The 18423-nt window shown below is 36.6% G+C and overlaps 1 protein-coding gene across 2 annotated transcripts in view; it reads left to right on the top strand.

Moving 5' to 3' along the window:
- Positions 1-18423, top strand: part of STK3 (serine/threonine kinase 3) — a 271227-nt gene that overhangs the window by 140894 nt on the left and 111910 nt on the right. For both annotated transcript variants that reach the window (XM_055303436.1, XM_055303437.1), the window contains exons 7-8: positions 9427-9564; positions 15156-15281. In XM_055303436.1, the coding sequence (XP_055159411.1) occupies positions 9427-9564; positions 15156-15281 (264 nt within the window). The remainder of the gene's footprint in view (positions 1-9426; positions 9565-15155; positions 15282-18423) is intronic.

The following is an 18423-nucleotide window of genomic DNA, read 5'->3' as shown; positions in this document are numbered from 1 at the left end:
AGGTGGAGGTTTATATGGCTGGAACTGCCCAGGAGGGGTAAGAAGTAGGAGATGAGGTCAGACAGATAGCAGAGGACCAGATCATTTAGAGTGTTAGTAAGCCATGGTGAGCTCTTTAGCTTTTACTCTGAGTGAGACAGGAAGCCAGTGGAAGGTTTTGAGTAAGGATTGATGTGGTCTGACATATGATGTAAAAGACTTATTCTTCTTTGTTGAGTTGGGATTGTAGCAGGACAAGAATGGAAGCAAAGTGAACTGTGAGGTTACTTTTTTAGTAGTCCAGCTAAAATGATGCTGGCTTAGACCAGAGTGGTAAAAGTAGAGGTGTTGAGACGTGGTCAGATTCTGGATATAGTCCATATTTTGTAGGATATGTGAATTATGTCTCAGGTAAGCTGTTATATAATAACTATATAAGTTTATAAGTTGGATGTATATACTTATATAAGTTAAGTTGGATGGGTTTAAAAAATAACAAATGACACTACACTATTCTTACTTCTTTTATAATGAAGACTTAAGACTTGAGTCAAAGCCACATAGCCATTTAGGGGTAGAGCTGCTGTTGTCACTTTTTTTTTTTTTAATTCTTACTGACCTTTGGTAGGATTTTTGGAATGGAGTTGAGGTATATCAGTATGTTCAAATAACCATATTTAACTATAAGTCTTTATATCAACACTTTCAATATAAATTTAGGTTTTACTTTGCAGAAGTGACTGTGGGGGTACAAAACTTGAGGCACCGTGCCTTTGCCTTTAAGTTATGTTATCCAGGGCATTTAGAGTGTATAACTAACCAGAGTGCAAATTAAAATATGGGAGGTACTAAAATTGGGGTATATGGAGTGATAATACTTGCCTTATATTTTATTTTCTAGAACATTAGAATTATTTGGGAGATAAAAGATACTGTGCCTGTTCCTTACTTCAAATCAAGTAAATCAAAATCTTTTATGGGTGGAGCTAAGTCCTCCATAAGTTCAGAGAACTTATTTTGACATGACTCTGTTGGTCTTTGGTTCCTTTCTTTAAGTCTTTAAGGGCCAATAAGATGCTTCAGGCTCATCTTGTAATTTCCCTTCCCCATGCCTGAAACCAGTCACATTCCCTCATAGAACCCCTGGTGTTTCAGACTTTACATCTTGAACATGCTGTTCTCTTTTCTATGACTCATTAGTTCACTCATTCCTTAGGACTCAGTTTCAGTCTCATTTTTTTTATTTTTAAACATCAGTTTGGGCTAAGTCATCTTATAATGCCCAGTGTTCACATCTATTTTAACACACTATTTATTGCAATGATCTGGTGTGCATTTTCCTATCCCATTTAGATTCTAAGCTTCTTGAAGAAAGTATTTTTTTAAGAAATTCTTGTAATGCAGGTATGGATACATTTTATGTGCTCAAAAGTTGAACTGGTCACACACAGGAATTCTAATTTGGGAGACTGGGGAGAGAGTAGAGTGATAAAGTTCCTTAAGTTTGGCTTTTGTTTGCTTCTTATTCTTCTGTAGCTATATATTTTTTAATACTTTTGCATTGTATTAAAGGGACATTACATTTCAGTCTTGAAAGATGGAAGCCATGAAAGGTGTTGGAGTTTAAACTGTGCTTGTGTGAGGTGGTTGTAGAGGCAGACTGCAGTAGGCTGTAACTTGAGCGATGGTTCTAAATGAAGACTTGAATCAGTTGTGAGTGGAGTTTTAAAAGTTGAATATATAGGGATCCCTGGGTGGCACAGCGATTTGGCGCCTGCCTTTGGCCCAGGGCGCGATCCTGGAGACCCGGGATCAAATCCCACATCGGGCTCCCGGTGCATGGAGCCTGCTTCTCCCTCTGCCTGTGTCTCTGCCTCTCACTCTCTCTCTGTGACTATCATAAATAAAAAATAAAAATAAAAAATAAAAGTTGAATATATAGTGGCCTTTAGAATAAAAAAATGTAAAAAAGAATCTTATGCAGTCTTGTAGACAGTTGTGAATTGATATTTTGAATTTTTGAGATTCTGTATCATCTTTCACTCTTTATTGCTACATGTCATGTTTGTATGAAGATAATCATACAATACAGAGTGTTGTTTTAGGTTCTCATTTTTCACCCTTTTATAAAATAAAACGCTTGATTGTAATTTTGTAATTCACATATTTGTCATTTTAATGGCAATATGTTACTCCACTTTATTGATAATATAGTAGACTAGCCATTTCTTAATAGTATTTTCTGTTTGCGATTTTCCACCATTACGGAAAGTGAACTAGAACTGTCTTTATACAAATAGCTTTCCATTTTCTTCTCTGGAGACTCAGTATTCAAATTATAGATGCTTTATCTTATAATAGGCTTATCTGTGGCAGAAATTTAATGGAAATATAGAGGTAGTGTAAAGAAGCTAAGGAGTGGTTAGACCTGAGTTCCAGTTTTGGGCACACACACTGGCTGTGTGACCTTGAGTAAGCTAGTTTACCCTTGTAGGTCTCAGTGGTAAATTGGGGTTAATAAAATAGCTGACAGTATTGTGCGTTTACAGGGTAACAGATGCCATTGTACATGTTGTTCTTGGGTTAACTGATTTAAATTTCAGAATAGCTCTGTGTGGTAGGTACTATTATTTTCATTTCTCATATGTAAAAATAGGCACAGAGAAGTAAAATAGGTCAGGTATTGTTATTGTACCCAGCTCTATCTAAGCTGGCTTAGACCTCTAGGGCTGGTTCTCTTACTAACTCTGTACTGCCAGGACACCAGCCACATCTCTTCCCTTAATTTGGTTCATAGGCAGGCAAATTGGCCTATTGGACAGATTAATGATTATTGCAGTTCCTGCAACTGGTATTGGAGTGAATTGTGAGGTCATGTTCACGATACTTTAACTGTGCTTACTGTAGAAGCTGCACCCTAAGAGCAAGGTTCACTCTGGTTTTTAGTATTCTCTATTTCAAAGTTGCATTTGAAGGAGTGATAATAAAAATGTAGATTTGTATTTTTGTATTAACGTCTAGTAGGCCTGTTGTTCTCCCTCCCTGTCCTGAGACCCCACTTCCATCTCCTTTCCTAACAGTGTTTGGTGAGTATTTAACTCCTCAATTGCTAGGCAGTTAGTGTGCCAGAGTCTTCTAGACTCAAAAAGGAACCTTAAAAAATACTAGTCCAGTGTCCTCACTTATCTGAAGAAACTGAAGGTGCACAGTCAGAGGATGATTAAGAGCTCAAGCCTATTTTCTGACTTGGGTTCAGTGTTGGCTTCATTTTTTTTAAAAAAAGATTTTATTTATTTATTCATGAGAAACACACACATGCACACACACACACACACACACACAGAGGCAGAGACACAGGCAGAGGGAGAAGCAGGCTCCATGCAGGGAGCCTGACGTGGGACTTGATCCCGGGCCTTCAGGATCCAGCCCTGGGCTGAAGGCGGCCCTAAACCGCTGCGCCACCTGGGCTTCGTTGTTGGCTTCATTCTGTTTTACTGTTTGCCATCTAATTTGTGTAGTTTTTAAAAAATTATTATTGCTATATATCCGTTTTAGAAGCTATCAATTTTTATTTGACTTAGTAGCTTGCTGTCTATGTATTATGTTTGCTATCAGGAAACAGCTACGTTTGTTTGGTTCTTTGAAGTTTTATAAAAGTGCTTTCTCATTCTTTATCTCATTTATTTGTTGTGAAGATAATCTTTTTGTTCCTATATCTGAGGTTCTTGAATCCTTTGTTATTCCGGCGTGTCCATTGCTTCTGTACATTCACAAATCCATCTACCTTCACTTCAGGCTTATGTGTTGACTCACTCCACTGAAATGATAAAGTGCAGGCATTGTAGTTGCTCAGCTCCAGCTCTTTCCACATCTGGGTACTCCTGGAGTCCTAAGGCATGAAATTCCAAGCATGGAGACAATTAGTTCTTTTAAGGCACTTATATTTCTTGGCTTCTTTAGACTACTTGTGATCAGGGAAGTTCTTTCTAAAACTTAATCAGAGATTCAATATGTAGTTAAGCAACACATTGTGTAGAAACAAACACAAGGATAATCATATCATTTATTGTACTAACATTCTTCAATCAAAATGGTGTTAGAGATAAGATAAATTATATGGCTGTAATGTGTGTCCATGCGATTTGGTTGGTGGCAAGGAAGGGAGTGAATTGTTAGTCTAAGGCTAGCCACTGATTGCCAAAACTTTCTACAGCAGGGGCCTATTACCTAATTAGCTCATACAAAACCTAGAGATTCTTAAGAGGATCTTTTATGATTCATGATGAGGTTAAATTAGTTGAACAAAATTAAGTCTGTGAGAAAGTCTGCCCATTTGTTATTGATTATCTAACCTAAAGAAATGGAAGTGGAAATAAAAGGTATAGTGGTTTTCCTGGAGACTTTTAGCATCTCTACATTTGGTAGATCATATAATAAGACTTATTTGTTTGAACTGTATGCAGTTAATTGCTTGTTTGAGAATAGAAGGTGAACATTTTAGGATCTTTATGATAGTACTGGGTAAATAAGAGAGTTAAGTTTTTTATCCTCGAGTTTCTAATAGCTACTGCCGAGGTGAGCCTTATATGTTAAGATTATCTGAAGATAAGACTGCAATTCATTGGCTCAAAGTTCAAAGGGCAGCATTAGCTACAGGAACATAAATCATTGAGTTGTTAGCCATCAATCTGTAACAAGTGCAGATGAACAACATTTATCAAGACAATCTAGTATCATTTACCTGCAGTTTGAGGTCAGTCTATATAGGGGCTTACGTGGGTGCTTTGAACCGGTTTTGCAGAGATGAGAGTTCAAATTTATTTTTGTTCTTTAATTTGAAGTAGTAGGGGCAGCCCTGGTGGCTCAGTGGTTTAGCGTGCCGCCTTCAGCCCAGGGCGTGATCCTGGAGACTTGGGATTGAGTCCCACGTTGGCTCCCTGCATGGAGCCTGCTTCTCCCTTTGCCTGTGTCTCTGCCTCTCTCTCTCTCTCTCTCTCTCTCTCTCTCTCTCTCTCTGTGTCTCTCATGAATAAATAAATAATTTTTTTAAAATGCTTCTTTCACTGTAAAAGTATGAAAGAATATTTTAAAAAGAAAAATTGAAGTAGTAGGTAGTTTTGTATGCCTTTTCCAGCAGCTGATGTTAACCCCATTTACCCATCCTTAAAGCCAGACTAGGTTCCAACTATGGAGCTGAGATTAATTAGGTTATTTACAGAAGAATTTTATTTACTAGCCCTTCACTGTTTGCTATTTGTTTTATGTGTTAGTTTTCTCCTCCACAAGCTGACTGTGGCTTTGAGAGATGTGTCTTATTTTACAATCTGTAATAGCAGGGCTCAGAAAGTTAGGTACTTGAAGGAGCCATCAGGTAAAGTAGGTAATTGAGCCAGACTAAACGAGGCCCATGTAAAAGGGAGAACATCCTGGGTAAAACTAGCCTCATTCCAGCAGATTCTTACCTTGTTGAAATGTGAACTTGATACTGCCTGAACAAAATATGTCCACTAATGTTATTTGGCCTATGGTGTATCAGTTTGTTACTTTATTAGAATATAGTTTTGAACATGCAGAAAGTACTTGATAAATGTCATTTGATAGGTGCGTGTGTCATAAAACGGGCTGTTGAAGAGGACTTAGATGTAAATACGTGAAATATGAGGTTAAGATGTATAAGAATAATCTCTTCTATTAAAGGATTTTCCCACTTTGAAAGAAGATAAGTATACTAATAAAGAAATTAACTCTTATCCTAGTATCAGCAGCTTTGGATATTGAATCTTCACTGCTTTGTCCATGGAAAGTCCTCTGGAACTTTCCAAGTGAGAAGCCAGTGATTGTACCATATTATAAGGGCTTTATTTTTTTATATGTATTTTATTTAAATCAATTTGCCAACATATAGTATAACACCCAGTGCTTATCCCATCAAGTGCCCTCCTCAGTGCCTGACACCCAGTTACCCCGTCCCCCCACCCTCTTCCCCTTCTGCAGCCATTTGTTTCCCAGAGTTAGGAGTCTTTCGTGGTTTGTCTTCCTTTCTAATTTTTACCCACTCAGTTTCCCTCCTTTCTGTAAGGGCTTTCAAAAGAATGATATGGTGAATTGTTAAAATACCTGAGTGCCTTGCAATTAAAGTACCGATTTTTTTTATTTCTTGAATTCTAGCGTAATTGTTCATTCTCCTTTTTTCCACCCCTCCCAAACAATGCTGTTAGGATATATTCTTGGTTCTTCCTTTATAGTATCTCCTGCTTTATTTCTTCCATTTCATTCCTGTAGAAACCATCCTAGTTTGAACTCATCCTTACTTATCTTGGAGCATCTCTACTAGCCCCTAACTGCCTTTTCTATTCCATAGTTAGAGTGTTTCTAGGGTTTTTGTTTTTGTTTAATCTACTTCTTGGGTTATAAACAACTCAGTTCAAAAACAAATACACATACACTCCAGAAAAAACTTTTTAGGTGTGTACTTTCTTGCTGACTAAACTTCATATCCTCCTTTCCCCTTCTAATATTCTCATTTCCTAGTCCCTTACCAGGCAGTCATTTGTTCGCTTGTTCGCTGTTCCTCCTACTGGAGGAACATTCCATTCCATTCTCTTGCTTTTCCTTATTAGGAGAATGACCTTTCTTTTGTGTGCCTTGTATCATTTCTCTTATTATTATACTGTTATTTAATTCTTTTATTGTTTGTGCTTTCATTATCAGACTAGGCTAGAAGTTTGTTTAGGGTAGTAGCAATATTTCCTGCTGCTGCTTTGAGCTCCATTTAATGCTCAACACCATGCTTTCTGTGTGGCAGGCACTTAACAGATACTTCTGACCTTGATTACTACTTTGTTATCCTTCATCCATATTTTTTTTATTGTAGTAAAATACACATAACATAAAATTAACCTTTTTAAATGTGCAGTGCTGTGAAATCAAGTACATTCACATTTGCTGAACGGCAATCACTATCACCCACCTCTAGAATTTTTTCATTTTTCCCAGTTGAAACTCTTCTGCCTGTTAAACACTAGGTCTTCATTCCCCCCTTCCCACAACTCTTGGCAACCACCATTCCATTCTCTGTTTCCATGAATTTGACTACTCTAGGAACCTCATATTAGAGAAATCATATAATGTTGTCCTTTCATGACTCAGCATAATATTTTCAGGGTCTATGGGTATTGTAGCATGTGTCAAAATTTTCTTTTAAGGTTAAACAATACTCTATTGCATGTGTATTTACAGTATAAACACTGTTTTGTGTATCCATTCATCTGTTGATGAATGCTTGGGTTGCTTGCATTTTTTGTCCACTGTGAATAGTGCTGCTCTGAACTTGGGTGTACAAATATCTGTTCTATTCCCTGCCTTTACTTCTTTTGGGTACGTACCCAGAAGTGGAATTATCATATGATAATTCTATGTTTGATTTTTTAAGGAATTACCATACTGTTTTTCAAGCAACTCCACCATTTTACATTCCTACCAACAAAGCATGAGGATTCCATTTGCTCCACATCCTTGCCACCACTTGTTATTTTGTTTTTAAAAAATAATAGCCATGCTAATGGATATGAGAGGTATCTCATTGTGGTTTTGATTTGCATTTCTCTAGTGATTGGTGATGCTTGGTACCTTTTCATGTACTTATTGGCCATTTGTATGTTCTTTGAAGAAATATCTTTTTGAGTTCTTTGCCCATCTTTTAAGTTGGGTTGTTTGGTTTTTTTTGTTGTTGTTGTTGTTGTTGAGTTATATATCCTGGATATTATGATTTGCAAATATTTTCTCCCATTTTCACTTTGTTTCACTCCCTTTTCACTTTGTTGATAGAGTCCTTTGATGCATAAGTTTTGAATTTTTTTTAAAAGATTTTATTTATTTATTCATGAGAGACCGAGAGAGAGGCAGAGACACACAGGCAGAAGGAGAAGCAGGCTCCATGCAGAGAGCCTGACATGGGACTTGATCCTAGATCTCCAGGATAATGCCCTGGGCTGAAGGTGGGGCTAAACTGCTGAGCCACCCGGGCTGCCCTAAGTTCTGAATTTTGATGAAGCCCAATTACCTATTTTTTCTTTTGTTGCCTGGATTTGGGTGTCACATCCAGGAAATTATTGCGAAATCCAATGTCTTGAAGCTTTCCTCATGTTTTCTTGTAAGTTTTATAGTTTTAGCTCTTACTGTTATGGTCATTGATCCATTTTCATTTAATTTTTTTGTATATGATACAACATAAGAATCCAAATTCAGGGATCCCTGGGTGGCGCAGTGGTTTGGCGCCTGCCTTTGGCCCAGGGCGCGATCCTGGAGACCCGGGATCGAATCCCACGTCAGGCTCCCGGCGCATGGAGCCTGCTTCTCCCTCTGCCTGTGTCTCTGCCTCTCTCTCTCTCTGTATGACTATCGTAAATTAAAAAAAAAAAAAAAAAGAATCCAAATTCATTTTTATTGCATATGTATTTTCAGTCTTCTCCATACCATGTGTCGAAAAGACTATATTTTCTCTACTTAATGATCTTTACCTCATTTATATTTATTTCATTGGATGACTTTCAACTTTATTGTCACAGTTGATTGTAGTAGTAGTGCTTGACACATTTGTTTTAACTTTATTGTGTTTTTGTTTTTTATATCTTTTCAAAGAAAATGATGTTTTAGTGATAATATTTTATCAGGAACTATTGTAGATAACAACAGGATCAGTTAATTCATTATATATAGTGATTTCCTAAGAACATTAGGGATTGACTCTTTTGGTTGAAAAAGGATGACTAGATAGCTAGGAGGACAGGGATGCCAGGAAGACTTTTTAAAACTTTTGAATTTTGAGCTATCTGAATGTATTTAATTAGTACTAAGATACTAATACTAAATTAAATCATTAGCAATAAATTTAAGTGTTATATTACCTTCAAAACTTTGCATTTGGAATCCTGACTTATGTATTTAGAAAAGGAAATAAAAGTCTTAGCTCTATTAGTATTATTTCAAATCACAGTAGTACTTTTATTTATATTTAAATATTCTGGATTGCAGAAGCAGATTGGACTGCTGCTGTCCATTTTGAGCAGCAGTACTTATATAAAACTGAAATGGGAAGTAAATCTGGCACGCAATAGCAATATTAGGGAATACATCTGTTTAATTAGAGAATGTCCTTAGTTTGGTAAAAGGGTTAGAATTGCAGTCTTGTTTGGAGACTGATTAAAAATAATAGATAAAATAAAGAATGATGTGCTCAATGAGCTACAATTCAAATAGAGGAAATTTAATGGGAAATGATTACATTAGTAGCAGATGGACTTGCTTCCTGAATTGCAATCTTACTGGAAATCCTAGAACAGCTTAAATTTGTTTTTCAGGTTTAGAGTCTGATAGAAAGATAGATTTGTTTATTTGGTGTTCTGTCGTGATTCTTACTGTGTCTTTTGGCTATTTCATTTTTGCTAGGCTATTTTTATGATTCCCACAAACCCACCACCAACATTCAGGAAGCCAGAACTTTGGTCTGATGATTTCACTGATTTTGTTAAAAAGTGCCTAGTGAAGAATCCTGAGCAGAGAGCTACTGCAACACAACTTTTACAGGTCAGTATTTATGCATCTAAGGGAAAAATATTTTCTTTATACTCTGTAACTGTCTCACATTGGCCAGAATTGTTGAGGGTTTTATTAACTGATTTCTCAAGATGTAAATCTCTAAGGAAATATGGATTATCAAAGACATACACATCATTCTTCTCCTACATGTTCTCTTTGTCTCATTTTTTTCTTTTCTGTTTTCCAAATTCAGTCTTCTGCCTTTCCCCTTTTTTCTGTTTCTTTGTTGTCAACTCTTCTCCAAAGTAAAACAAAACTTCCAAAGGGTTATCATTTCAGAAGTGAGTTATTTTCTCCACTGTTAGTATTTTTTGTGTTTTTTTTCCCCTGATGTGTTACTCCTTGCCTCAGTATTTCGTCTTTGACTTTTTGATCTACCATATGGTATATAAATACAAGATCCTTGAGCCCCTTGAAAAGATTTCATACTATATATACATACTGGTTATAAGATTATCTAAATACTTTTCAGTACCCCTGGTATGAGTATATTTTATATCCAGAGTATCAGGAGGCTTTTTTTTTTAATCTACCTTGACATTTAATGCAATTAGAAATAATTTAACACTTTTATTTATTTATTTTTAAAGATTTTATTTATTTATTCATGAGAGACACACAGAGAGAAGCAGAGGCACAGGCATAGTCCCGCAGGAAGCCTGCTACAGGACTCCATCCCAGGACCCTGGGATCATGACCTGAGCCAAAGGCAGATGCTCAACCACTGAGCCACCTAGGCGTCCCTTTTTTTTTTTTTTTTAGATTTTATTTATTTATTCATGAGAGACACACAGAGAGAGGCAGAGACACAGGCAGAGGGAGAAGCAGGCTCCCTGTGGGGAGCCTGATGTGGGACTCGATCCCAGAACCCCAGGATCATGACCTGAGCCAAAGGCAGACGCTCAACCCCTAAGCCACCCAGGTGTCCTGTAACATTTTTAAAAAGTGTTTGTATCTTTATTTTCCCAATTGGCTTAGAGGTCTAAACTAATAATAAGTGGGCCTCACATTAATAAACTTGATATCTGGAAGTTCATTCTTTTTTGACCCAGCAATTACACTCCTGGAAATTTGTTCTACAGAAAAATTTAACCATGTGTGACATAACTGATGTGTAAAAGTATTCATAGTACATTGTAACCACAAAAGATCAGAAACAACATAAATATCTGTCCACAAGTTGGAAGCAGTCCCCTGGGAGGAGTGGCTGACAGAGTACACACACCTGCACATATGTGTATATATGTATCGTTGTAGTTTATACTATTGGTTATAATACACAATCATATATGTCATCAATATGTTGTATTAATATACAATAATAATATAATTATATATTTCATTGTAATGTTTTTCATCTATAAACCGTGCATGTGTGTGTGTATGCATGCGCCAGTGCTTGCAGTGGAGCAGCTCTGGAAAAATAATCAAGAAACTGACCTCAGAGAAAGCAACTATAAGGCTGAGAAGAAGGAGTGGCATGGAGACATACATTTTGCTGAATTCTCTTTTTGAGCCTTTTGAGTTCTATGTTAGATGCAAATACTGCCTTTCAAAAATTAATTGAAATATTTATTTTGAAATATTTTGAGCATTTCAAAGGAGTTTTGAGCATGTAAATCAAGAGCCATTCGGTATTGTTATCATATTGAGTATCTAAATTATTTAACCCCTAGGACAGTAAGAAAGGAGAGGGGGGAATAAAACAGAAAAAGTTGGGATCCCTGGGTGGCGCAGCGGTTTGGCGCCTGCCTTTGGCCCAGGGCGCGATCCTGGAGACCCGGGATCGAATCCCACGTCGGGCTCCCGGTGCATGGAGCCTGCTTCTCCCTCTGCCTGTGTCTCTGCCTCTCTCTCTCTCTCTGTGTGACTATCATAAATAAAAAATAAAAAAAAAAAATTTAAAACAGAAAAAGTGGGACAGATAGGGCACAAAAAATGGTGATGAAAATAAATCCAAATATAACTGTTAACTGAATTTTAGATAATGTAACTAGTGTTTCTTTGTAGTCTTTTTTTCTATAATCTTTTCTAATCTTAAGAAATTCTGGGTTTTTGTTTTTTTTTTCCTTTGAGTCCTTAGGATAAAAAAGCATTTAAGAAATATTCTTAAAAAAAAAAAAAAGAAATATTCTAGGGGCACCTGGGAGACTCAGTCGGTTGAACCTCTGACTTGATTTCAGCTCAGGTTATGATCTCATGGGTCATGAGATTGAACTCTGTGCTCAGCAGGGAGTCTGCTGGAGATTCTTTCCCTCTCCTTCTGCCCTTCCCCATACCCCCTTTCTTTTTCTCTCTCTCTCTCTCCCCCCACTTCCAAGTAAATGAATCTTTAATAAAAAGAAATATTCTAATACAATTTCTTAATTTTGTGGATGAAGGTCTTGAAGCCCAGAAAAGTTAAATGACTCACTAAATATCACACAGTGAACATGACTGTTGTGGGTTTATTCCATTTGCCCCTTCTCCACTCTTTCTCTACTCTGTTTTCTGTCCAGGAAGTTGAGTTGTATGGGCTACATTAACAACTTCTGTTACTCTCTAGTTCTGTTACCTTCTAGTTGGTTTAGCTCAAACATCTTTTTTTTTTTTTTATGACAAGAGCAAGTTGTGCAACTGATTTAATATAGTGCTTATAAACCAATATTTGCTTTCTTGATTTTTTTTTCTGTTGTGCTATTGACCATTCAAGGCCCTCTATTATAATGTACTCTTTCTTGTCTTTTTTTTTTTAAGATTTATTTATTTATTTGAGAGAGAGCACATGAGGAGGGGCAGACAGAGAGGGAGAGAGAATCTCCAGCAGACTATGCTGAGTGCAGAGCCTCCCTCTTGGGGCTCAATCTCACAACCCTGAGATCACAACCTGAGTTAAAACCAAGAGTTGGGTGCTTAACTGACTGTGCCACCCAGGCATGCCCCTGGTCTAGCTTCTTAACTGACCCCTAGCTGCCTCCTTTTTTTTCTCTATAGATTCTGAAATAATGGACTTGTAATTTCTTATACAGACCATGCTTTTTCAATCCTCTGTACCTTTTCTCACACTGTTTTCCCCATCCCCTACCTAGTTTAAAACCCCGCTCACCAACAGGCTCCTTCCTACTCTTATCTAATTGTTTCGAATTCAGATTAGCTACTCCTCCAGGAAGCCGTCCTCTCATCCTTGTTTATTAGGCTAGTTGTCATTCCTTGGTGTTTCGATAAGTTTGTATCACCTATTGGTATCCAGTGCTTAATACATGTGTACTAGATAGAATAATTGAGTCTCATTAGACGCATTTGAGTCTTACTTTGCTAGATGCCTAGAAGCCATTCTACCTCTTAAAGGGGTTTTGCACATGTCTTACATGTTATGGCTCTCAGAGGACAGCCTTATCACCAAATTTTAGTGGACATGTCTATAGCCTACCTGTACAGATGATACCATGTTGATTTCTAGATCCTGAAAAAGAAAATTTAAAAATTTTTTTTATTTACTTATGATAGTCACAGAGAGAGAGAGAGAGAGAGAGAGAGGCAGAGACACAGGCAGAGGGAGAAGCAGGCTCCATGCACCAGGAGCCCAATGTGGGATTCGATCCAGGATCTCCAGGATCGTGCCCTGGGCCAAAGGCAGGCGCCAAACCGCTGCGCCACCCAGGGATCCCAGAAAAAGAAAATTTTAAAAAGAAATTCATGGTGAATTGTTATAGTGGTTTATTCTCATGGTACAACATAATAATTGTATAAATTTAAAAGAATCATGGACTGAAAGGATCCTTTGAAATTATTAGTTAACTCATAGTAGTTTTCAAAAGATGAGGAAATTAAAACCCCAAAGAAATGAAAGGACAGGTTTCAAGTTCAGCCTAACAGCGCTAGAGTTGCTCATGGGAAACCCAGACCCTGAAGTGGGCTCCTGCTCCAGGATGTCCTTCTGTGAGAATGTGAGGTTGACTGAGAGTTGCCATTACTTGAATTGACCCCTGGGCTTGGCTGTTATAGATGGCATCCTGGTTACTCTTTGCACTCCTGTGACATGTGCCTTATTCTTTATTTGACCAGTTCAGCTAAGGAGTAGAAACTTTATTTACCTTGTTGTCCCTCTCATTTACAGTAGTCAGAATACTTTCTCTTCATACATTGAGATCTATATCAAACTGTGTTATAGTATTTGCTTTAACCTTTAAGCAGTTGAGAAAACTCAGAAGAATAAGAGGATTCTATTGTGTTTACCCCATTTTTGCTCTTTCCATTGTTCTTTCTCTTAGCTTTTCACAGTCCCTTCTTTTATTAAACTTCCTTTCTGTTTAGAGGACTTCCTGGAAACCACTTTTTAAAGATAGATCTACAGTAACATTCTCTTAGTTTTCCTTCATCTGAGAATGTCTGAACTTCTCTTCTTTCCTGAAGGAAATATTTTTATATTCTGTTCATCTTTATTAAAATAACTATCTATTGACATATAATTGTGAAAATTACATTTTGAAGCTGTATGGCTGCCTCGAAAGGTTATCTATCTCAAATTGTACTTGTAACCTGTCCCTCTACTTTCTCTCACACTACCCCACCCCTTCAATAAAAGAGGTGCTGGGTGGCTCAGTCGGTTGAGTGCCTGACTCTTGATTTAGACTCAGGTCATGATTTCAGGGTGGTGAGATTGAGCTCCACATCAGTCTCTGTGCTGGGTGTGGAGTCTGCTTAAGATATTCTTTCTCTCTCTCTCTCTTTCCCGCTTTAAAAAAAAAAAAGTCTTTGAAAACCCTGGTCTATTCTGGTGGTTTCCCTTCTGTTTATAAGAATTGTAGCAAACTCAGATATTTTAGCTAGATCAGGATGATATAAAAAAAGAAGTTAATAGTATAGAAATGAGACAATATTTTCTGAAAGGTATTTTTCTTTTATTGCTGTTATTTCTCCATTGGAGATTATTATATTATTCAAAATATACTAAAGTAAAAAAATAATGTAAAAGAAGTAGCAGAGTAGTTGCCCTCCTTTTGATCACTGTCAGTTTAAGATTAATTAAATTTGTACATATTACTAGAATAATTTTATTTTTATATGTAATATAATCACCAATCTCTTGTTTATGTTTTTAACTAATTTTTAATTTGTTAAAGCTTTTATTTAAATTCCAGTTAGTAACATACAGTGTAATATTCGTTTCAGGTATACAATATAATGATTTAGTACTTCCATACAACACCTGGTGCTCATCACACCAAGTGCATTCCATAATCCTCATCACCCACCTCCCCTGTGGTAACTGAAAATCACCAGTCTTTAAAAAAATTTATCTTTTTCACTACCTAATGTATAGTTCCTTTGGACAATTACATTTTTAAAGGTAATGTAGTTTTATTAAAAGGATTGCACTTTTTATGTGTGCTTTAATGGTTTTCTAAAGACAAGTAAACCTAAAAACAAATTCTTTATTTCTAAAGCAGCTGAAATATTCTCTTTTCTTAATGTTTACATTTAATTCTGGTTGAAATAATCATTGAAACCTATGAAGCACTTATATATTGTTTTAACATATTTTAGGCATAATTCAGAGAAATCTTTTGAATTTATACCATTGACTTTTACTTTTCCAGCATCCTTTTATCAAGAATGCAAAGCCTGTATCGATTTTAAGAGACCTGATCACAGAAGCTATGGAGATCAAAGCTAAAAGACATGAAGAGCAGCAGCGAGAATTGGAAGAGGAGGAAGAAAATTCGGTTAGTAAATACCCTCAAAAAACCCATTTTTTTCTTCTGAGTCACTTTTAATAACAAAATAACATAATTATGTATCACATTTTATGATGTCTAATGCTTCTGTTCTTTAATAATGATGTTTTCCTTGTTTTAAATTATAAATTTTCTTTCTGGAAGATCCAGAGATGAATACCTCTTGAAATTCAGATAGTTATAAAATCTGAAAACACAAATATCATTTTATTTTTCTACTGATTGAAAATGTCATTGATGATATCTTTATTTTCCCATAGAAGTTTGTTTTAATCTTATAGTTAACTAAAGTTATAGTTCTAATCTTATAGTTATTAAAAATATTATTTTGCTAATTTATAGTTGTTTCAAATTTCAGAGACTGGTATCCAGTTGGGATTTCTTTTGAAAATTTTTTATGCCCTTTTCATCAATTATTAAACTTTGTGTCATAAGGTAGCCCAGGACAAGGACAAGTGTACGTCTTTGCAGAGCTGATTTATGGTCATATTTTTTTTAGACATGTAACTACACCAGTTATTCATTTGGCAGTGACTATGGACTGCCTGCTGAGAAAGATATTTTAAAATTATTTTCTAGATGTAAGATTTTTACTAACGACTTCATTCAGAATTTTAAATAACATTTTTATAAAGGTGGTTTTATCTGTAACTTTGGGTTTGTATATTCTACAAAGTGAAATAAGTGATATGGAATGAGGTAAAGACCTTGGTTCTTGGTTTCAAAAGGCTTTATAAATCCCACCCTAGGTTCCTGCGTATTGATTGATAGATATGGTTAATTGATTTCTCTCTAGTTGATATTTATAAATGTTAATTTTTTTCTAGATTTTTTGGGTAGTTTTTAAAGCACTTCTATCATATATTATTTCATTTTATCTTTAGAAAAAGTAAGATTGGTCACATATTATGTGTTGTTATCCCATATGGCAGATGAGTAAAATTAGGTTAGGAGAGGAAAGATTTACCAAAGTTGATGAAGCTAATGAAGAACCAAGAGTAAAAGTAGGTTTTTACTTGTAAGCTCCCATGTTCATTCATCAATACTTTATGCTTACTTTGCAATCAAATGTTTACTGGTACTTTAGAAATAAACAACATTGGCTTATCAGAGTTATATAATTTCTGGTAAGTTTATATTCACAAAAATGTCTAGTTCTTGCTCTTCTGTGGTGGCACCCATCTGCCTTGCTTTCACCTCATGCAAGCTTCATATGAGTGCTAGTCAGGTAGACCTGCCTTCACTTAGCTGTCAGTGGGCAGATGATTGTTTTGCTTTGTTCTGTCTTCCTTGCTTAAATTATAGGCCAGTTTCCATTTTTGATGCCTAAAGAACCATTGATTACTCCAGAACGTACCAGTTTTTACTAGGTTTAAGACCTTGCTATAGTCACTTTGGTGACTTTCTGCCATTTCTATGATCTGTTTCTTCACTATTTTCCTCTTCTCCACTGATTGATCTTCTTTCTAATTTTTTATTTTTAATGTGCCAAACACCTTTCCTCTCTCTGCTTGAAACACTTCGTTCCAAGAACTGGAGTCACTTGGTTCTTACCTTTTTGAGTCTCAGCTTTAAATATCACGATCCAAAACTTAGTAGCTTAAAGCAATACACATCCATTATTTCATGGTATCTGCAGATCACTTATTTCAAAAGTGGCTTAGTTGGATGATTTTCAGGGTTTCTTATGAGGTTGCAGTATGCAGTCTAAGTGTTGGTGAGAGCTGCGGTCATCTGAAAGCTTGACAAGGACTGGAGTTCTAACCTAGCTTATTCATATGGCTGTTGGTGGGCTGCTTCTGTTCCTTGCCATGTAGGACTCTCTCTAGGGCCACTTGAGAGTCTTCACAACATGGTAACTGGCTTCTCTCAGAGTAAGTGATCCAAGAGGAAATCTTAATGCTTTTTATGACAGTCTCAAGAGTTACTCACTGTCACTTCTGCCACATTCTGTTTGTTTAAAGATTGCTTGATTTATTGATTGATGATAGAGAGAGAGAGAGAGAGAGAGAGAGAAGAAGAAGGAGGAGGAGGAGGAGGAAGAAGCAGGCTCCATGCCGGGAGCCCGACGTGGGACTCAATCCTGGGACTCCAGGATCGCGCCCTGGGCCAAAGGCAGGTGCCAAACCGCTGAACCACCCAGGGATCCCCCACATTCTGTTTGTTAAAATAAGTTACTGGTCATGGAAAATGGTAGAGTAGGGAGCTCCAAGAATCTCTGCCTCCACAGTTTTACATGCCTGCCATCCCCCATTTTCTAGCTTAGCAGCAGCTGTGGGAACAGCAACAAGAAGAGGTGATAGGGGAAAGCAGTAAGAACCTTGTTCTCAAAAAATTGTGGCTTTGCATTTTGACCTGCCTGGTGGTTCCCTGAGGGGCCAGCACAGAGACTTGCCCTTGTTTTGCCCCCCTTGAGCTAGAGCAGCCTCCGGGATGGTGTTTATCAAAAACATCTGAATTTACTAGAGCTAATAAACAAGTTCAGCACAGTTACAGGGTATAAGATCATATACAAAAATCAGTTATGTTTTCATCAGAATAATTTAAGCAAGAAGGTTAAAGACTTGTACAGTGAAAAGTACAAAACATTGCTGAAAGAAATTAAAGAGTACCTAAATCTATGGAAGGACATCCTGTATAAATGGATTGGAAGACATAATAATGTTATGATAACAATTTCGCCAAGTGATTCATAGATTAATCCAATCCCTATCAAAATATCAGTGGTCTTTTTTGCAAAATGGAAAAGCCAATCCTCAAATTCAGATGGACCAAGGGGACTCTAAGTAGCTAAAACAATATTGAAAAAGAGTAGCAAAGTTAGAGCTCTTACCTCCCAATTTCAAAACTTAACATAAGGCTGTCATAATCAAATGTGGTACTGACATAAGTATAGACATATAGACCAATGGAATGGAGTTGTGAGTCCTACTGAGACTGTGCTCGTGGTTCTGCCAAAAAAGCTTTGTGGCTGTCCTATGAATCTTATTGTGATTCATTCCATTAGAGCAGGCAACACTTACACATTTTGTTGAAATAATTGTTTCTTTACCTTGGGTTCCTGCTAAGACTGCTATGGGGCAATGCTTTTAAGCTTCTTAAAAAGCCCTATTACCTATCTTGACTCTTT

This window comes from Nyctereutes procyonoides, unplaced genomic scaffold (assembly GCF_905146905.1).
Source record: "Nyctereutes procyonoides isolate TBG_1078 unplaced genomic scaffold, NYPRO_anot_genome, whole genome shotgun sequence".
NCBI lineage: Eukaryota > Metazoa > Chordata > Mammalia > Carnivora > Canidae > Nyctereutes > Nyctereutes procyonoides.
The sequence above is the reverse complement of the archived record's forward strand: the minus strand, read 5'-3'. Positions and strand labels throughout refer to the sequence as shown.